This window comes from Pelobates fuscus, chromosome 13, assembly GCF_036172605.1.
Source record: "Pelobates fuscus isolate aPelFus1 chromosome 13, aPelFus1.pri, whole genome shotgun sequence".
Classification (NCBI taxonomy): domain Eukaryota; kingdom Metazoa; phylum Chordata; class Amphibia; order Anura; family Pelobatidae; genus Pelobates; species Pelobates fuscus.
Window position 1 is genome coordinate 32,898,845 of NC_086329.1, and position 22,989 is coordinate 32,921,833.

Genomic DNA, 22,989 nt, shown 5'->3' on the forward strand with positions numbered 1-22,989 from the left:
TTCAATCCTACTGAGAACATATCGGCTGTCCGTTATATCAACCACCTCGGTGGCACAAGATCCAAAGTTCTAGCGAATTTGGCTTGAGATTTTTTGCAGTTTTGTCTGCAACACAACATGACTGTCAAGGCGGAATATTTGCCGGGGTCATGCAACACTACGGCAGATTGGTACTCCCGCCACCTGCGGGACTCCAGCGACTGGCACCTCGATCCCCAAATCTTCCAACGCATTTGGGATCTGTGGGGTCCTCTGGCAATAGACTTATTTGCCTCTCGCTTGAACTCCCAACTTCCGATCTTCTTCAGTTAGAGGCCAAACCCCACGGCAGCGGCTACGAATGCATTCTCACAAGACTGGTCAACAACCAGGAACTATGCATTCCCTCCATTTGCCCTTATCCCTCGTTGCCTCCTCCACCTACAGCGCCACTTGGGCGGCATGGTTATAATAACCCCCCTATGGCCATCACAACCTTGGTTTCCTCCTCTGCTGGAGGTGGCCATAGACCATCCACGACTCCTCCCGGATGCCCAATCTCTCCTCCGGGACCCCGAGGGGAACCCCCACCCCCTGATACTTCAAGGTCTCCTCCGCCTCATGGCATGGCTGATTTCCGGGGACCCTGGTCAATCGAGGGAGTTTCGCAATCGACTCTACAAGTTCTCGAGGGCGCATGGGCACCCGGCACGAGACAGTCTTACAAGTCTGCTTGGCGCACATGGGATGGTTGGTGCGTGGCACGGGGTGTGGATCCCCTATCAACTCCTGTGACAACTGTCCTGCAATTCTTGACCTCCCTGTATGATAACGGGAAAGCATACAGAACGGTAAACCTCTACCGATCAGCTATCTCAGCCGGCCATACCGGCATTGACGGGGTTCCAATAGGACGACACCCCTTAGTATGTCGCCTCCTAAGAGGCATCCACTTCGCAAGGCCACCATTACCTCGCTATTCCTCCCTATGGGACGTCTCCCTGGTACTAACGTTCCTGACTAGGTGGCCAGACAACGAGTCTCTATCCTTAAAACAAATCTCAGCTAAACTAGTTATGCTGTTGTGTCTAGTCTCATGCAAAAGTGTGTCAGACGTTCGAGCTCTCGATGTCAATGCCCGATCCTTCACCCCAGAAGGAGTCGTCTTTGACATCTCACAGAGGACGAAATCGTCCTCCAGATCGGTCCTGTATCCAGCGTTTCCCGCGACACCGATCCTCTGCCCAGTAGCATGTCTTAGGGCGTACGAAGCTCGTACTGCATCCCTCTGGATTGGGTCGAACCCCCAACTCTTCATCTCCTTCCATAAACCGCATGCTCCGGTATCCTCTCCTACCTTGGCCCGCTGGGTCAAATGGATCATGTCCTTGGCAGGTATTGATCCCTCCATATTCTCGCCTCATTCAGTTCGCGGTGCCATGGCCTCCAAAGCCTCAATGGCGGGTTGTCGCCTGGAAGATATACCGAAGGCGGCTGATTGGTCCGCAGAATCTACTTTCCGTAATTTCTATTTCAAACCAATCCAGCATTTCGCAGAAGCCGTGATATCACAGCTTTAAAATAGCATAATAGGAGCCTCCGGGTCTTTAATAAAATTCAAGGATTTTACAATTATCATGACGGAAAGTCATGATTTTATTAAAGACACGGAGGCGAGTATTATCCCACCCACCCACCCTCGGACGGCTCAGTGGTGGGTCGAGGTAAGTTTTCAAAGACAAAGACCTCTCCAAGGTAAGTTCAGTTTGACGGTAGTGATGGTATCACATATCTACATCGCTCTAGAGCAATATATAATGATGGGACTTTATTACCACTGTTGTCCTCAGATTGGTAGTTGCCTCTTACTACTGTTATGAAAGTTTATCACTGTTTACTCAGACATTTAGACCTATATATATGCGGACAACCCATAACTTTCAAGAAATTACCATATTTCTCTTGTTTCTTTAGCGTGACCTGGCTAAAAGACCTCTTGGAATCACATGCTTTGTTACGAATCGTTTGGTTTACTCTGGTTTCCTGTTCCGAGTTTGAGTTTCTTCGGGAGTCGCAAGAAAGAAAGAGGAAATGGTCATCAACACTCAGCCAGCTATAGGGAAAGGATGTCGCTGATTGGATGATCATGTTGCTAGGCGGACATTGCCTGTTGGAAGGCAGACCTGTTTCTAATGTTTTTTTTCAATAATGTTTCTTTGCTGCTGAGGGAAATAAAGAAAGAGTGCAGCATAATACTCGCCTCCGTGTCTTTAATAAAAAAAATGACTTTCCGTCATGATAATTGTAAAATCCTTGAATTATAGATGTGAGTATGTAATTGTGAATGTCTTTGTATGCATGTATGTCTCCCTATGAATGTATGTCTCTGCCTGTGTTTGTATGACAGTGACAGTGTGTGGCTTTTATGACTGTGTGCCTGTGGCTTGGGAGGAAAGACACACAAAGGGATCTGGAGGGGAGACACACAAAATGGACTGAGGGGAACAAGAGCCATACAGAGGGACTGTGGTGGAGGAGACAAAGAGAGGGGCTGGAATAAGAAAGAGACCGAGAAAGGGGCTGGAGGGGGGAAGTAAGATACAATCCCATTTGTATGTAAAAAAAAAAACACACTAAAGGCAGAATAAAATACACTAGAGCAAAAAAGGTTACGAAATTCAAAGGGGGGGTTACAAGACAAACAGGTGAAGATGCATCTTCTAAAAATCCTTGAACTGGCCCTGGTAAAACCGGAGAGGCATGATATATACACTGAAACTGCTTCATTAAGCCAAAGTTGTTTAGGTGACTATAGTGTTCCTTTAATTTCTGCCTGCTGTTTCACTACTGCAGTACAGTACCAGCTATTTTACAGCTGCACTATCACCGTCTGGGGACTTTGCTAAATTCTCAAAGACAGCTGATTGCGACATCTGCGCTGGGGTCCGGCAGGTAAAGGTGAGATTTACTTACTTGAACTTATTAAGGACATGGCCATCTTGATGCGGTGGATCCTCTTCAGACGTCACTGCTGTAGTCTCCAACGTGCGAGAGTGACAGCTGTTGGGATTGACACTTAGACAAAGCCCTGAACCTACGAAAGTCAGGTCTAGGAGAAATACTAAGACCAAACAGTCCCTTACTTTGTCTCTGTATATCTCCTAACTTGATTGGAATTTCTGTAATTCTATTTTTATATTTCTATTTTTTGTTACAATGCTGCCACCCATCCCCTGTGTTCCCTATTAAGGGTTAATAAGTATATAGGGTTGTATATATATATATATATAAAAAAAAAAAATGCCACTGTCTCAGAGATATCTTTGCCAGAAGCTCAAGGAAGCAAGGTGAAGGGTCAGTTTTAGGACCAGCTTAGGGGGGTCTGCCTTGACTTTGGCAGGTAGGCATTCCCTCCAATGGCCATTGGAGAAATTAAATTACCTCCATTTGTCTAAATATACATAGGGATCAAGGAGAGAGCGCAGGTAACTTTTTTTTTTGTTTGGATTCTATTTTTATGATTTTGTTTTTGGCAGGGGGGTAACAGGGCCACTTTATAGTGCGGACAATATGCCGTCAAAACAAAAATGTTATTCTAATGACCCTCCATTGCAGCCCATGTGCAGAGCCATGCTGAAGTGCTCTTGGATGGGGAAAATGACTTGTTTGTTTTGCGCAGCACAAGCAAATTGTGTCACATTCTTGAGTTGTAGTTGCTGGTGACTTGTCTCTGGTGTCTTTAATAGAGCGATACCAGACGACAAAAGTGGGACAGGGCTGGTAAAAGTTGTTGTGCATGTGGGTGGTGGTGTATTTACTTCAAGGCTAACAGGGCATTTGCCTTATGCAGCGCTTTCTGGGGGGTGGGAGGGGATGTTTTACACCCCAGAAAGATGCCATGGGGGCCCAAGAGCTGGCGGACCAGCCACCTAAGGGTTCCCCAAAATGGGCAGCAAGTAAGTGCTGATCTCTGTGCTCTTGTTGCTCTGTTCACTCGCGCACCCTGCTGTGACTTTGGGAGCCGGAATGATGTCCTATTCCGGTTCCCAGAATTACAGCATGGTGTGCGAGGGAGCAGAGCAAAAAGATTATAGCTCCCTCACCGCCTCTGTTGCACGCACGCCCAGCTGCCCGATTGGACCCCAGGGAAAGAATCCACTCCAGCTTTCCCAAAGGAAAACTAAAAGTTAAAAAAAAAAAAAAATTTTTTTTTAAAAGATGCGTATGTCTGTGAGTGTCGGTGAATGTGCGTGTCAAGTCAGTGAGGAGGGGTGTGTGTGTGTGTGTGTGAGAGTGGTTGTGTCAGTGGGTCTGTCATTGAATTCCCATGGAAAGAATCCACTACAGCTCTCCTAAAGATAGGGAGGCTGGGTTGACAAATTAAAATAAAAAATTATTTATGAGTGTATGAGAAAATGTGTGTGAGTGTATGTGCATCTGAGTGTGTGTGTGCGCGCGCCAATGACTGTATCGGTCAGTGCATGTATCAGTGAGGAAGTGTCAGTCAAAGTGCGTGTTGGTCTTAAACAGGAAGGGGTTGTTATGCCTAGGGTAGCACACTGCATGTGTTTGGAGGTTGCCTGTGGCGTTTTGTGTGATTGGAGTTTGTGATGTACTATGAGATTGGGGGTGTTTGCCATGTGTGGACAGGGACAGGGACAGTAGTGTGTGTGTGTGGCTAGGGGATGCATTTGCTGTGTCATGTATATGTAAGGAGGTAGGGGCTCTAATAAATTATTTAATTTAATGATATAAAAACATTTTTGTATTCCTTGCTCTCTGTCACATTATGCTACGGAAGGGAGACATACCAATACCTGCTCCAATGTGGTGGGTATTAGTCTACACCTCAACCACGGGCAGACTATGACTATCATTACCTATTGCCATTCAGTTTAACAACAAGGCTGCCTTGTTCCCTACCTTGGCATTAGATATCATTGTTGTGAAACTAAACTCCCTACCATGAAGGGATAGAGCTGCTTCTTTGTGCCAATGCTATCAGCCTTGGCCCAAAGCCACTACAGCCAGTGTGCCTGGATGGCCATTCCAGGGTTATTGGTAAGAGACTGTTTTGGCTTTCACGGTTTAGATAAGATTTTTTTTTTTTTGTTTCCCAATTTCTGTAGCTTTTTACATTTCAGCAGATAGAACCTTTCATAAGTAGTGGACATTAAAAGAGCACACCAAGAACCAAAATCACTGTTGTCAAATATGGAAGAAATAGCCAATTATACTCATATTGTGTCCCATTGCAATGTCCTTTGCACTTTTGAAATTATTTAGTGAACTAAGAATTGAAGAGAATAAAAAAAAAATGAACAGCAAAATTGAGATTAAAAAGATTTAGCCATCGGTACAACTGGACTATTTTTTTTTCTTTCCAATTATGCCATCTAGAATTCAATTTGGTAGGTTAGCAAATGACACCATAATTCAGGAAATCTGGAAATCCCCATTTGTCTATATTGGTCAAAATAGTACAATTACCTTTCCCTTTGAAGTACCAGTTTATTGAATAATCCTATTTGCTTTTAGGACCTGATCGTAATCTCTTAAAAGAAAGGCTTAAAATACTGCTTTGCAATTCTTCCGGCCATTTTATTAATCCTTGGATTACTTAACATGGGCATCCACGTACACCAGACTTCCATATAATTTATATTATGGAATGATTGCTGCAATAGTCTGGGCAATTAGCAAAGGCAGGGACCAATTTACAATCCCAGGTGACTTTCAGTTATAAAGACAACAGGTGCCCCTAATCTATACATCATAAAAAAGGTGACTAGTTTAAGATTTTATAGGCTTTACTGATAACTCGTTATCGGAACCATGATTGTGAAATTAAAGAGCAGTTAAATATTTATAGATGAGGCCCAGATTTTCTATTTCTTTGATTTCAGTGCATATTAAGAATTTTAATAATTGTGCAAAGTAAACATATTACAAAAAAGTTATCCACTAGACTATATAAAAGCACCAATAAAATCGACTTCAAATTATAATAAAAACTATCTAGAATACTCTGTCATTATAGCCCCTACCCTGCTGTTCCACCCCAACATGTAAAAATAAAACAAACAGATAATTTACCTTAGTTTCCAAGGACAAGTTCTCCCTCAGCGTATATCAATCCCCCTCGCATGGAGGACAGACACACGGGGAGAATTGTGCTGTGCGTGCTGGTGTCAGATGCATTTTTGTTTTTGCACAGAATTAACATTAATAACTAGTAAACTCAAACTCTGGGCTGGGTAATGACTAGTTAAAGCTCCAGCAGTAAAGAGAATTAATCCCCATATGTGCAGTATTTCAAAGTAAAAAAAATCTGAACAAGACTCCAAGCACCATGACCACTTTAAATCAACATGACCACACTGTGCCGGTCTTGCCGTGGCTGGCATTGCCTCCAAGGCAGAGATAATCAATCTTGATGATCTCACCCAAGCCAATGCTTTGGAGGCTATTGCACATGTGCTGATCAGCATTTCCACATAGAAATGCATCTCTATGGATAACATACAGCGTCTCAATGCAGAGCGTGGAATCACCTCTATTGGCCGTTTGAGTGACTGTCACTAGAAGGGTTACTATAGTAATTCACACACGGAGGATACTGCACTCACCTTTAGGAATCCAGGTGCTTATCTGGTTGGCAAAACCCAGTTTAGTAGATAAAATAAATTAGGTCCAGGTACTCAGGATTGCTGCAGGAAGGCAGGTTTATTGGAACAAAAAGTGCAACGTTTCAGTCTACACAGAGGCCTTTATAATTTGGAAATCTGTTGCAAAGCTCTTGGAAAAGAAATGAGACCAACGTATTTATTTTAAAAGAACGTCACAAACAGTACAGTATTCCTAAGTTTCACTTCTGATACTCACAAAATTAGAGATTTACAATGAATATAAATTTACATCAAACTTTTAAAATCATCCTACACAGATATTAGGCATCATGACTCCATCCTTACAGAAAATAAAGGCCACTGTTTAGGCCAAAACGTTGCACTTTTTGTTCCAATAAACCTGCCTTCCTGCAGCAATCCTGAGTGCATGAACCCAATTTATTTTAGATGTGTTACTAGGCATCAATGTAAACACTGAAAGGCAGTGTTTAAATTGAAAAACCTGCAGGGACAGGATATAGACACCAGAACCATTACATTAAGCTGCAGTGGTTGTGCTAACTATAGTGTCCCTTTAAGAATTGTATTTTTGTATTTTAAAATCAATAGATGTTTAAATAAGCGCTGGACCTGAATGGCCGCAATCTTACAGAGCTCCTGACAATCAACGATAAATCACTACTAATCGGCAGCCCCAAAGTGCCATCGATGGGTACACTCACTCACACAGGCACACATTTAGGTAGAGCCGCATACTGATGCCTTTCCTGTTCCCACAAACGGGCAAGAAAACCCAGAGGAGAACCGGGGCCTACCTCGAGGCGCAGACCGCACAAGAACTGATTGCACGGGCGACAGGAATCCCATACGACACCCGCTTGCTGTACGGTCCCACTACACCAGACACCCACAACATGGGGAGAAGGTCCCAGAAACCTACCTCTGGCACCGGCAGGGACACCCAAGACATCGGGGCCTTGTTACAGCGCCCGACGAGGCCCAAGATGGCGACCTCGCCGGACCGCGAGCGGAACCCCCCAGACACAGAGGGACTCCCCGCAGAAATACCGGAGCCCTCCAGGGCGCAGACGACCGCGGAAACACCAGCGGGCAGAGACAAACAAAGCCCGGCCACTAAACAGGACATTACCGACCTGCTGCAAGAAATGAGGCAACTACATGCCGCAGACTTTAACCTGCTCCAGACTGAAATACAGTCGGTGACTGCGCGTACGCAGGCCTCAGAGGAAAATCTACAAGACCTGCAGCTAAAGGTACAGGGGCTCACGGAACAAATCAACCAACTCCAAACCTCCCAGACCGCCCTCAATACAAGAGTGGATGTGTCAGAGGACCGCAATAGAAGAGTTAACATCAAACTCAGGGGGATCCCCGACAATATAGATTCCACTGAGCTACCCCACACTACCTTCGACGCCTCACAGCCACGATCCTGCCACACTCCTAAGTGAAAAAACTGGTACTGGATGGCTTTCGTATCCGAAAGCCTAGATTAGCACCCCCTAACACCTCACAAGATGTCATCATACAATGCCACTCTGCAACAGACAAAATCAGGCTTCTTACTGCTATCCGGGGTAAAACCCCACTCTTCTTTGAATCCTCCAACCTCACCTTTTACCAAGATGTGACACGGAACACCTTATTATGGCGCAAGTCCTTAGGCCACATCACTAGCCAACTGCGCGCAGCTAACATAGCCTATAGATGGACTTTGCCAAGGTCTCTCATGGTAATTAAAGACGGCACCACAACCAGCCTCACCTCGCTACAGAATGCTGAACTATTCCTGCAGAACCTAGGGAACCTATTGCCACACAACCCAGGCAACAGACAACCCCTGCCGCGACACATACTTGGGACCCGGGGAGAACAGCACTTTTCGTTCCCAGGGGTGCGGAGAGGCCGGGAGCCCCGACATGAACTGTCTACCGATCCAAGCATCTAACACTTTCTCCTGTTTTGCTTGCTCTACCGTTATGATTACTATGATTATTATAATTTAGTTAAAATTTTTATAATTTTATTGTTACACCTTAATTGCTGTTAAAAGCACACCAAGGACTCTAAAACAACTCACACTAGGCATATCGCAGCTAGACACAAGGACCCCGCACAGGGGCACCTCCAGGCTCTAGCGCAGGCTCACACTACACGAGGAACTACAACCACATTCTTCTCTCCGCCCCCCCCCTTGGGTTAGGGGGCACCAACATAAGGGACCAACCTAGGCAGGACACCTGCACTAAAATGTAAACCACTACTGGCAAGCACATCACTGTGCACCCATAGGGAAAGGGACCTGCAAACCTCACACTGACTATCACATTCCCTCAGAAGACAACCCAAGATGTCCCTCTACAGCTCACCAAACATACGGACGAAAATAGTTATACGAAGGCGCATTAGAGCAATCTTTCTTCTCATGTGACATGCTCAACAAACTAAATTTTAAGGGGGTCTTAAAGTCCATCTCCTCAAACTTACCTTTCTCTTCCTCTTTCAGAATCTGTTCTTTTCTGATCTAATTCTCTTGAAACCATAAGACAAAAGTAGGGCCAAGACTTTGTCAAGATGGTTAAGCGCAAGAAGAAAGCATAAGACAAAGGGTGGAACTTAATGCAAGCTCCAACCATTGTCAATCTGAGGAACAATACATACGAAAAAGAAGCCCAATGTTTTATAGTCACAGGGTGCCCCACTTTGTCTAATAATTGTATCTCAAAAATCCCTCGGATTCACAAATCGACTCAAATGTATTAATTGCATAAGCAGATGAAAAATAAAAAAATAAAATAAACAGTACTGGATGGTGCAAACTCTCGGGCTAAACAAACATGCAAGTTAAGAGCGGAAAGTAAATGGAGAAGGTCGTGGTACCCTGGGAGATTTTTGTAGATTTCTTTAAAGAATGCTAAATCCTCTAAACCCCATTGGATAAGTATTCAATGGGATTGCCAAGGTTCAGAAATAAATCACATGCCAAAATCTGTGCACCTATATACACTTAATACACACTAGCTTCTTAAAAATGCCTACTTCATAATAATTCCACCAGGGGAGACTGAGATTGTTCCCACAAAGCATGTCTGCTCACTTTAACATGCCAGTTGAATGCTAGCATTCAAAACCTGTATGGAATCTTTTGATACGGTCATTTTCTTCTCTGTATATTCCCTGAGCAAACACGGTCTTATTATTAGTTTGCATTGTCCATCAGGCACAAAACTTTACTTATATGGATACATTTACAGGTCCATGTTAACGTTTCCAAGAAAGAATTCTCAGGGCGAGCTTAAGAAATTGCACATAATCAATGAAGTTTACACAACAGTGATGTATTTTCTAAACTGGGAGTCACGTGGCAGCCCAAGTCATTCATTTTACACGTCAGTAAATTATATTATATTCACGCCTTTGATTGTGTATGGTAAAGGTATTAAGAATAGAAATAGGACAGTTCCATTTTGATGAGAAACACTATGTGTACAGCAATTTTTGACTTTCAGGTCTCTGCACTTTGAATCTTCACCAATATCTTCTGAACATAAAAAGTGCCTGTGAGATAATGGCAGTGTTGGAAATAAATTACTATAAACCACCTATCATTTATTTCTACAAAACACAGAACTGAGAGTTTGCATACTGCGATTCAATACAAAAAACAAAACAGTGGATGACTACTCCCATACCACTTTGCAAACTATCTTTTGATTGCAGTTGTCCCATTTTCTACCCCAGATGTGAATGCGAAAAGGGTTACTTCCCTCCTGTTACTGTTACCGCAATACACATATGTATGATGTAAGCAAGTTACCTCTTGGGTGAATGCTGTGCATTACCTTATTCACAAAATGGTGAAAGACATTTACAGCCATATAGACAAAAACAGAAAAATTGATAACCTGCGCCTAAAACCTGTAAGTCTTTAGGTGGAATCAAAAACAGGGTCTTGTTTGATGACGAATCTCTCAAAAAGAAAAAAAAAGGATTTCACCTAACGATTTAAAGGTTTTAGGCACGGGTTATCAATTTTTCTGTTTTTGTCTATTTTGTGTTGTCACAAGGTTGGGGATAACTTGTGTGATAATCTGCAGCCTTAACCCATTCCTTAAGTACATAGCGAGCACCTACACCTCGTATTCATTTACAGCCATATATACACCTTATAGCCAGGTTTTAGAAGGCTTTAAGCAAGTTAAAAATGGGCACTATTATCACTATTTTGGGATTTCTTTTTTCTTATACTGTATTGATTTAAATCAAGATACACGAGCATACTAGGTATTTATTTTATTTCTTCTTGTTTACACGCTTTTTTTTGTTTCACAAAATGGTAAATGTAGCTGTCCATCAACTGATATATGTGGTATGGCTGGTTTTAGCTTATTTAGCAGGTCTATTCATCATACCTGATCAGTGGAACTATTGCTGAGGCCTGAACTACATATTCTACTATCAACAGCTGGATAGAGGTTTATGGGACATACTCTGATATCACAGAACAGAAAGAGAGGCTCTTGCCATATGCCGATGTATTTGTTGTAGAAATCTTAAATATTTGTTTTCCATTTTAACTTTGCACAATGTAATAAAATAATGTAAGGCCACTCTCAGTCGGAACTGTCCCCTTTAACTATTTAGAACTTAGATTGGAACATATCTTGTACAAGCGCCATTTTCCATTAAACCTTTTAGGCAGGAGAAAAAGTCAATGTCCTAAAAAGAGGAAGAATCAGGCACTGTATAACTTCCATCATAGAACGGTTTGATAGTCATGTACATTACAATCAATTGAATTATGTAACGCTATGTTACAAATAACTTTATATTACACAAATTCCTTCTAAGGTAGCAAAGGGTCATTGTATAGCTTTGTGGCACATGAAGGAGCTTTATAAATATGGAGTAGCTTATTGATCACCAGTACAAAATTAATTCATACAAGGGGAAATACAGAAGCATAGAGATTTCAAAGTATTTGAAATGTTTTACAAGTAAAACCATGAGTATAGCATACCCCTTTAGTATGGCCTAGAGATTTGTCAAGCACACGGCTGACCGTTCCATGAATAAAGCTAGAATGTTCTTGATTAAGCCCATAAAAATACACCATGTATAGGTTTTCCAACTTGCTAACATGACACTGAAATTAGTGTTTTATTGTATTCTCTATAGAGGATGTGTGGAAAAAACAAAAATTGTAACTACAAAAAGGATAAAGAAAAAAACAACAGTTTACCAAATGTATTATTGTTAGTTTAAGCAATGTGTAAGTAATAAAAAGTGATGCTTATGTATTTGCCTTCTGCGGACTATAAGTTGTACACAGGACCATTTTGTACAAAGTGTGAAGTCTAATTTTTTATTACTTATTACCATAAAACAAAGTACAATGTATGTACAATATTAAAATGAAGCCATACTGAAGCCACACTAAAAGACACTCTTCGTAGTACGGTCGACATTCCTCAGATACAGGTAAAAGTCTGAAAAACACGTGAAAGTGTCAAGACACAAACTTTATTAAGAAAAACAATCACCAAAACTCCTAAGTTTCTGTTTTGTCTCCATATAATAAAGTTATATTAGTTTGGAATAGCCTACACACACATTTTATTTGGGAATATTAATAGACAAATATGGTTACTCAATTTTGAATATGGAATTGGACTTTGTAAATGTGCCATGGTTTACAATCAAAAGAACATTTTTCAACAGGAAAAATGTATTACAGAAAAGAAAAGTCCACGGCAGTTCCCTTATTTGGTGAATGTTTATCTTTCATAAAGTACAGAAATAAAATTTAGACAATAGAAGTTTTTTTTTTTGTCTGCTGCGCATTACACAGTCAACCAAACATTAATACACAAGTCTGTGTTGGGTAAAAAGGGCGAGCGATGTTTTTCTCCAGCAAAACGTTGCCCAAAACAAGAAGGAACACCACAAATCAAAAAGAAAAAGGTAAAAACTAATTCAGGGACAAAAACAGCAAAAGATGGAGGTTCAAACAATGGTATACCACATATACATAAAAAGTACACATGCCCATTGGAGACATGGTGTCACTCATTTTTTTAAATTGGTAAAGTGTTAATTCTAAAGGGATTTCCCTACTGCTAAAGTCTACTTTACTGCTTTGTGATTACTAAAAAACAAAACAAAAAAAACAAAACAAAGAAATATATATATATATACTGGCCACCCTGAGGGAAAAAAACAAATTATATATAAACGCAAAAATACAAAACCCCCAAAACAAAATAAACAGCACTAATGTTCAGCCAAATTTTGTTACTCACAAAACACGACTGAATATGCACGAAATCTTGATGAAAATAGAGCAGCATCTGAAATTGAACAGCAACATTGACATATTTACATATTACCTGTGAGGTCTGCTTACGTGTGCCTCTATAATAGAAATATAGAAAATATGGGCGCATTCAATGGATCACACAGCCGCCTTCACATGAGACCATTTTTGCCCATATTCAATATTCAACCAATATATAAAATATTCAAATAAGCAGTCCCTCTAAAAATATACACCTTTATAAGATGCCCGCAGCTGACACAGAAAGTCTGTATGTAAAGCACGCGTGCTTTTACCAGCTATGAAACCAGAAGTATTCCCTAAACAAAAGGCAAAGCTTCAAAGCTCAGGAAATCGCCAGCAGTGAAACAGTATTTTATTTCAAGAATACATTTTTGAACACTTTTGTTTTCCTTTGAGTTGTAGTTTGAGTTACCCAAAGGCAACAGACTGTTTAGTGCACTTTTTTTTTTTTTTTAGAAGGTACTGTAATACTTTGATAGTTACGACTGACGAAAATATGGCTTTCAATACACGGAAATTACTCAACTTTATATGAGCTGATCCAAAGCAAACCAATATACAGAACTCTGAACAGAAAACTATTTGGGATGGTCAGAAAACTTACTCAATAAAATCTGTACAGCACATGCAAGTAAAGCCTAGTTTGATTCCCCTAATTGCAAATTACCAGACACTCAGTTGTGAGACAAAAAAAAGGTTAGTACTTTAATACCTGGTTCTCTTTAAAGCACCAATTAATTTTTGCTTTTGCATGTCTGTCATTAATGATGGAAGTCACAGCACTGATACTATGCATTGGTAGACCTCTTGAAGTAGATGCTTAATTGGTGCTTGTGGTTTCACCAGCCTTAACCCAAATGTCCTGCATACAGAGACAGGTATTTTACCATTGTTTGAACGACTAATCTTGAGCTGTACACTGTGTTAAGTTATTGCCTACAGAACTGGGTCGAAGAAAGCGTTGATGCATCTAATAGATTGGTATGGCACAAAAAAGTTAATGGTTTCGTTTTCTACTGTGTAACTGCTTCAGGAAAAAAAAATTAAAAAAAAAATATCCACAAAATAAGATTTGTCATAGTCTAATGCCCATCATGTGTTATTAATTCATCAGCTCTGCAATGAGATTCCAAGGCTTTCATGGTATAGATGTCCTGAGGCAATTCGGACTTGCGTCGCACAAGAGGTCGTTCCTTCTTTAGATCTTTAAGAGCCTGAAACATGAAGGGAAAAATTAGAAATACAGCTGGAGATTCTCAGGACGTTAACAATAAGCATTTAATGAAACAAAACCCCTTAAAGGGACACTAAATTCACCAGAACAACTACAACTTATTGTGTTTCAGAGTTTTCATGATCTCAGCCAAATAGACAGATCAGAGCCAGACTAGAATAAAAGTAAGATTTTGCTATATTTATGGGTGGCAAGGGGGCGAGATGGTGGTTTTAACGCTATAGGGCAGGGGTAGGCAACCTTCGGCAATTCAGATGTTGTGGACTACATCCCCCACAATGCTCTTACACCAATAATGCTGGCAAAGCATCATGGGAGGTATAGTCCAAAACATCTGCAGTGCCAAAGGTTGCCTATGTCTGCTATAGGGTCAGGAATACATGTTTGTGTTCCTGACCCTTTAGTGTTCATTTAACTGCTTCAGTAAAAAATCCTGATATTTTTGATGTATGTATTATTTACTTAGAATAACTTTGTTCAAAATATGGATGTCCAACCTTGGTGTTAGTGTTGCAGAATGGTCTGGCAGGGAAATATTGGAAAGTTTAAGCTACATCAAAAACATGTCTGGAGTCCCTTGCTTTAGAAGTCACTTGTATTTTAATATGTGTACACATACAGCTACATTTATATTGGGTCTGGCTAGTAAACAGTACAAAGGAATAAAATAATTACTATATCACTTGAAGATCTGTAGGCACATTGGTCACGGTCTGCGTGGAATGGTACAATTACTACAAACTTCCAACATGCACACACAATATTCTAGCAGCTAGATTTTTTTAAAATGTATAGCTTGACATTTTTATCATACCTTATGTATACTATGGTTTTGTGAATTCGCTATACCATTACTCAACTTTTTAAAAATCTACAGATTTCAAAAGTTACAGGTGCACCGCCACTTTTCACGCAAAACGTAAAGCATTCAAAATCAAGTACTGAAAATGTTACTGATAGCTATTAAAAGTAGGATGGAATATAATATACAAACACCACACAAACAATCTGCAATTTTGGTGTTTTCTGTTCACTCATTAGCTTAACGTTTGTCTATGCAGTGAGGATTTTGCTACAAAGACTGAATGATTATGCATTTACCAGCTAGCGCCTGGCACCTTTTCCATGCATCATTTTGCCTCATTTTTCCCTATTACAGCACTAAGACTGTCTGAAGAAGCGATGGAAGCCAAGAATGTGCAGGAAGAGCGGAAATGTTGCAAGATAATGGCTTTCACACATACATTAGTAGCTTTAAATTATATTCATTACAGGTTTAATTAACAATTCATTTATTTATGCTTTTTATTTTTTTAATCCCTATAACTATGGTGTGAGAACAATACTATTCTATCTGCAAACACATATGGAGGTTGTAGATCTCTGATAATACACCATATTTCTATGTCTGACATGACAATTCTTATAAAGAGCACCCTCGCATTGTAACAGTCTGCAGGGATTCATAGGATGTTTAATTTCCCATAACAGCTAATTGTTATTTTTATTATATACATTTTAAGACTGAAAACATTTTGTTGTAAAAACTTCAGTGTAATTTATCTAGATTCAACATAGGTATACAGTATCACATTGATTTGTGCAGTTTATTCACACAATAAATAGTATTTATTTACACTATGAAATTACAGCTGTGGTAGTGATTATGTAATAAACAAATATCGAAAGGTATTGTGGCAAACAATTATTTTGTTAACCTCATAACATACCAATTTCATCTTAAAAGGAAATTATTTAACTAAACTTCATATGTTGTCTATTTTGTGGGACCTTCCGCTGTCATGCCATATAAAGCTATAAACTTATAGGTTAGGTTTTCCCAACCCGAAACTAGGTCAAAAGGACACATCGGCAAGGGCATACCCCTCAGCAGGGGGGAAACTATTGCATATCAAGATTGTTAATTAAGTAAATTGATTACTCAATTGATTTAAAAATATATGGACTTTTGCTTGGGTGACAGTCAAACTCTAAAATACAACTGGCATGTTTCTAGGATTTAAAAAATAAAAAAAAAAATACAACCTTTGTAATTAAATGCCTACTCCAAACACAGTAACAACCTAAGCTATTTACATAGGTTTTAATGTAAGGAAGTCACATTTCAAACACACATACTATAAAGCCTACATCGCTCATTAAGATAAGTCACATGAGGAAGGTATTAGTAAGACAATAGTAGTCATAGACCAGGAAACACTGGGAAGGCTAGATTGGCTGGCAAGTTCTCAGGTAATCACTTAGTCTGGGTGTCAGAGTGCATTCTAGGGTTGTGCAACATTTTTTTTGCATATTTTAATGCATAATTATATGCAACAAAAACACTCTTGAAGGTCAAATCCAGTCGAGTATATCATTAAAAGACAGCAAGTGTGTAGTGTAAAAAACACAACATTTTTTTTAGACATGGCACATATTTATCCCTGCAAAACTGGGTACATAAAATTAACAAATATAGCTTTTCAAGGATCTTATGACTTAACATGTGATTAAGAGGAGTCTAAAGACAGCAGTGCCCTGTCTTTTTTTTTTTTTTTTTTAACGGAGAAACGGATAAGTACACTTCTAAATATACAAGTAACACATGCTATTTATTCTGCGTCACATAAAATATGGATACCTGAGATGCCTCCTCTTTCACTGTCTTTTTCAGCATCTGTACATCTTCTAGTAAAGGCCCATCTGTTTCCATTGCAACAGGACTGCTCAGAGCAGAGGAGTCATTATGTATAGGGTACTAAAATACAAAGTATTAAACAGTCATCCATAATACATGAAAAACAGATAACCTAAACCTGATTTGTTGTTTACACAACAGGGGCAGAAACTTACTAATTCTTTGTGGCTGATAACTATATTTGTTATAGCTTTATAAAAGCAATGGATGGATCAGATTAGTAAGGGCTAATGTGATTTTTGTCAACATGTAGACTGACCACATCTTTATCTCAAAGCTGCCTTGTAATTTCAACAAGCGTTTTAGCCCTCTCAGTACACAAGAGGTTAACATAAGAAAACAGAATCAGAGGTTGCACGCCTGCCCTGTAAGCCATCATAAGCATTATACGTGTGATCATGCACATTATATCATGCTTGTTGGTATCACAAGGGCTGAATTACAGTAAGGAGCCTGTCTTGTCAATGGAAGCGGTTTAATTGGATTGTTTTTCTTCTTCAATTTTTATATAGATGGGGGCCCATAAATCTAAACACTCGAGTTAACATTATTACGGTTGTTCCTTTAATGACAAGCTGCCACATTATCTGCAGCGCTGGTTCATTTTATTAACACGTGTTAAAAGTTGTGTATCGTTTTGAGGTGCCTGGACAGACTCATTAGCTATTTTTTGACACTTTAAAAGATAGCAGTGCTACTGATTAAATTCAGCACTTCATAGAACCAGCATGTGATAAACTGCAAACGGAAATCCACGGAGACATGATATATAAATCAAATCCTGTTAACTATAAATTCAAGAAATCAGCTTGCCAAGTTGTTCCTTAGAAACAGGAAAAAAAAATAAAAAAAAATAGTCTTATTCATGACGTGTAGCATCAGCACCAAACACACAAAAAAAAAAATTTAAGTGTGGTGCTGATGCTACACGTCATGAATAAGACTATTTTTTTATTGTATTTTTTGTGTTAGCCATCAATGGTGCAAAAATCTCTTGTATAGTAGGCGAACTGATGCAAGACTTCTCCTTATACAAAATGCAGCAGAATGGGTTTTCAATAAAATGCCCTTACTTTTATAATGTGTGCGGCAGAAAACACCACGATCGCATAAGCTCACTGATAACAAAACTGGTTGTCTGGGCTAAATATTCTTAAGGTTTGGCGATGAGCCAAAACAAGTAACACCGTAAACAAAATCTAAATCCACAACTATTTTGGTTATAGAATGTCAATATATATGCCACCCCTCTTTCTCATAGAGCTGAATGGATTTATTCAGTTTTAGAATCCAGCTGGCATGACAGCAATTATTGTACTGCACGTGTATGAACAGCCAATAACTTGATACTGTGTAGAAGATTATTATTATTATTTTGCAATAGACACCAACATGGCAACTCATGGGTAGGCTGCACCAGCAAAGGCTGGAATGGCTATGGTAGTGCCCTGCTTTTGTAAAACCACTTAAAAACTGTTAAAGTGCTCACTCAGGCTACTGGCACTCAAAAGGTAAATGATTTAATATGGTCTACATCAATATTTCTTGTTGTTTTGGTGTTGGATATTCACATGTACGTACCTGGGGGTTAGATTTGGCTAAGTTTTCAATTTTAACCCATGCTTCTTCCCTTTCTTTCAGCTTTAGCTTTTCCCTGAAAATGGACAAAAAAAAACCCCAAAACATTTCAAAAACAAATACACAACCATATCAAGGTACAAGACATGTATCTGTTCCCTAAATACAAAAAAAAAAGAAAGAAAACAGTGTGCAACAGGAAAATGTAAATTTTTACATTTTAAAATGATTTACAGAAAACCCCATTAAATAAGTGTCACAATACAGACGCTGTGCAGTGGAAAGTTAGATTACGGTGTCTTTGGAGACATTTTATCTTTTGTCTATGTTTATGTAATGATACCATACAATAGAGATCAATTCTTGCAATATTCCACACTCTACAATGAAGAGAGAAAAACATCCCATCAATAACTGCTTACGTAAAAGACTAATCAATTATGACAGATCACACACAGAACCTTCACAATATAAATGCATTTGCCTGGCAAGCAACTGAGACAAATTTAATGCATCAAATGTTGTGAGCAACGTAGAATAATGTTAGCCTTTACTTGAGGGAGAAATTAAAAAAAAAAAAAAATTAAAGTAGTTATTCGTTCCACATTTATCTGGTTATACCAGGGAATAAGAAATTAAATGTTAAGATCAAATGTTCGACTAAGAAAAGAGCACAATTAATGAACATATGCTTGCCTGATCTGGTGCTTTCACAGCAGCAAGTAAAAATCCTTCTATTTTGCTAAAACAAACTGACCTAAAAAGGTCTGACCAGAAAAAGTCCAGCCATTGTTAATATAATGAGAACGGTTTGCAAGACATTTATGTAACCTGGACGCCAAGGAGAGTGGACTGGAATGCACATGCGTGAACAATGACGACTACAATACAAACCATTGTCTGGAAATCTATTCATAACTAGGAATATACGTAAGGCAAGAGGTCACGGATGTAGACTGGCAGAAAGGTGACAGTCTAAGGCAAAGTTATTGTTTTTTTTACAGCAAGAACAATAAAGAATTTTCTGCCTGAAAAGGTGGTTTTATCAGAGTCTGCACGGAAGTTTAAACAGCAACTGGATGAATACTAACAATTACACATTATGTCAAGAAGAACTTTTTTCCAGTTTTTAGCAAAACTGGGTTTATTGCCTTCTTTTGGATCAACAGCAAAAACGGATGACCTTGATGGGCCTGTGTAACTGTGAAACTCAATGAATGGATTGATTCAGGTCTTCACTGTGACATTTTGCTCAGTGCAAAGTCGGGTATTTACAGAAATCCAGTCACTTGAATGAAATTATCGGAGTTTTAGGAAATGCATTTGCAAAAGGTGTCCTGGCTAATGGCCTAAAACAGTACAGTGCAGAACAAGTTATTTTTTGTTTGCTCCCTAGGATTTTAAATGCATATCAAAAACACATTACTAATGTGAGAATCAAAAGTGCATTTCAAATGCAAAACGGGAGAAATCCTCTGCTAAGCTTCCAGTTTGGTACTGGAAAAGAAGAAATTCAGCCTTGATGCTCTTGCAGTAATCCTGCAAAGCAGCAGTTCAAGGCAGCCATATTAATCCTTCAGGAATGAGTTAGACCAGGGATGACAGTTACCGGGTGAGTGATAAGGTAGGTGCATGGCTTTCAGAGTGCATTAAGAAGACCATTATTCTGTTCTTGGAGAGGTTCTGGGGTGCATGACTCCCTAGCACTGTATGCTTTCAAGGAATCAGACCAACTACAAGCTTTAAATAGCAGATAAATCTAATATTACCAAAATCACTGTTGACTCTCATGATCAACAGATTTATAGGATTGACACCCACAAATGTACAACTTGCTACTACAGCGGTCATGGTTATAATAGTCACAATCAGACTGCTGGGAAGTTTAAATGATGATCATACTTAACCCCTTCAGGACGGAGTCAATAGTGCACGTTCTGATCAAAACAAAACGTAAACAAAAACTGGAATTTGCGCTATGTGTCTGTTCACCCGTAGTTCCCCTCTTTCAAATTATATGCACCCACACTTATTATATATCATTTTGTTCAGGAGAAACAGGACTTTAATCTATCATTAACTATTCATATATGGAACATCATTTATTATGAATAAAAGTAAAAAAAATGTGAGAAAATAAGATTTTTTTTTACATTTGCATTTCCGTCTGACATTTTAACTGTGAATGTCATAATACTGTTAGGTTTTACTGCAAAAAAAATGCACATATTTGTAATCAGCGATGTCTCACGAGTACAACAGTACCCCCCATTAACAGGTTTTATGTTGTTTTGGAAAGTTACAGGGTCAAATATAGAACATTACATTTTCAAATTGAAATTTGCCAGATTGGTAATGTTACCTTTGAGACGGTGTGGTAGCCCAGGAATGAGAATTACCCCCATAATGGCATACCATTTGAAAAAGTAGACAAGCCAAGGTATTGAAAGTGGGGTATGTTTAGTCTTTTTTAGTAGCCACTTAGTCACAAACACTGGCCAAAGTTAGCGTTCATATTTGTTTTTGTGTGAAAAAAGCAAAAAACGAATATTTGGCCAGTGTTTGTGACTAAGTGGCTACTAAGAAAGACTGGACATACCCCACTTGCAATACCTCGGGTTGTCTACTTTTGCAAATGGTATGCCATCATGGGGGTAATTCTCATTCCTGGGCTACCATACGCTCTCAAAGGCAACATAACCAATCTGGCAAATTTCAATGTGAAAAAAATTAAATGCAAGCCTTATATGTGACTCTCTAACGTTCCAAAACACCATAAAACCTGTACATGGGGGGTACTGTTATTCTCGGGAGACTTCACTAAACACAAATATTAGTGTTTTAAAACAGTAAAACATATTACAACAATAATATAGACCATAAAAGTGCAGTTCGCTTGTAAAAAATGCAAAAAACGTCACTTTTACTTAAAATATCATCGTTGTAATACAATTTACCAGTTTGAAACATGAATATTTGAGTTCAGCGAAGTCTCCCGGGTAAAACAGTACCCCCTATGTACAGGTTTTATGGTGTCTTGGAGAGTTACAGGGTCAAATATAGTGCTTGCAAATTAAATTCTCTGCACTTTCTCCCTGTGTTGTCATGCATGTCAATCAAATTTTAATTAATCAAATCACATAATTACGTTAAAAGATTATTTAAATATACATGTAGAATTTTAATATATATGCATTTATAGGTATTTAAATTCTACGTGTATACTGATGTAATCTTTTATGTAATTATATGTATTTATCTATATATATATATTTGCGGTTATTTGCATTTTATATATAGATAGATATATATAGAATGTCATTCTAAGTGTATTTTGTTACCGATATATATATATTAATAACAAAATACAGTTAGAATGAAATTACATATGCATATATAATTTATATTAAATTTTGTTTCAATATTTTATTTATTTATTTTATTATTTAATTTATTTATTATTTTAATTATACGTATTTATATATAATATATATATGTAGATCTATTATATATATAATATATATACATATTATATATATGTAATGTCATTCTAAGTGTATTTTAATATTAATATATATACTTATATTAATATTAAAATACACTTTGTATGACGTTACATATATATAATATGTATATATATTATATATATAATATATATACATATTATATATATATAAAAATGCATTTATTTTATTTTTACACATGTCTAATTATTTTTTTTAATTCTTCCCACCAGCAGGGGGACTGTCTGATATTTCAAACAGTCCCCCTGCTGGCATATCCACAGCCAGCTATAGGGGGCCATGTGATCGCTCTTTGAGAGCGATCACATGGCCCCCGGGGGCCTCATTTGCCGTGGGAGGGCTGCCTGGGCTGTGAGGCAGTCCTCCCGAAGCGGATCGCGGCGGAGGTAAGTATAACTTACCTCCTGGGGCTGCAAGCCGTTACGGCGTGCTATGCCGTCATAACGGCGTTAAAGCCCACTTAACCCGTGACGGCATAGCACGCCGTAACGGCGTTAAGGGGTTAAAGGAACACTATAGGGTCAGGAATACACCCGTGTGTTCTTGACCCTATAATGGTAAAAACAATATTTGGGTCTCTGGCCCCCTCTCGAGCTTCTTAAGCTGGGGAGATCTTAAACAGAGGAACATGACTCCCTTTCATGAAACTACCATGACAGGGAGTCAAAAAACAAGCTACCATGAAAGAAGGAAGGGAAAATATATAGAAAAAAAAAAAAAATCTATGACTATCGAGCACCTTAAAGCTTCTGCAGCTGACATTTGAGAAGTCAATGTGTGAGTGGATATCAGGCTCCTGGATTCAGAGCCCTTAATGGAGTGACTTGATAGCACTGGACACCATACATAAACTGGCATATATATTATTGAACAGGGACATCTTTGAAGAAACACAAACCAGGAAAGGGACATAGGTTTGCTCCATTATAAAGCCATCCTACAAATTCAGGTCTCCCTGCACTCCTTGCAAAACTCCTAATTTCTGG

At 39.0% G+C, this 22,989-nt stretch overlaps 1 protein-coding gene across 4 annotated transcripts in view; it reads right to left on the reverse strand.

The window, feature by feature from the left end:
- Positions 1-13,299: 13,299 nt before the first annotated feature.
- Positions 13,300-22,989, reverse strand: part of PPP2R5C (protein phosphatase 2 regulatory subunit B'gamma) — an 87,504-nt gene continuing 77,814 nt past the window's right edge. For 3 of the 4 annotated variants that reach the window (XM_063440009.1, XM_063440010.1, XM_063440012.1), the window contains 3 exons: positions 18,483-18,555; positions 16,845-16,961; positions 13,300-14,183 (listed from right to left, as the gene is read on the reverse strand). In XM_063440009.1, the coding sequence (XP_063296079.1) occupies positions 14,052-14,183; positions 16,845-16,961; positions 18,483-18,555 (322 nt within the window). In that variant the 3' untranslated portion in view covers positions 13,300-14,051. The remainder of the gene's footprint in view (positions 14,184-16,844; positions 16,962-18,482; positions 18,556-22,989) is intronic. The other variant, XM_063440011.1, reaches the window with a different exon arrangement.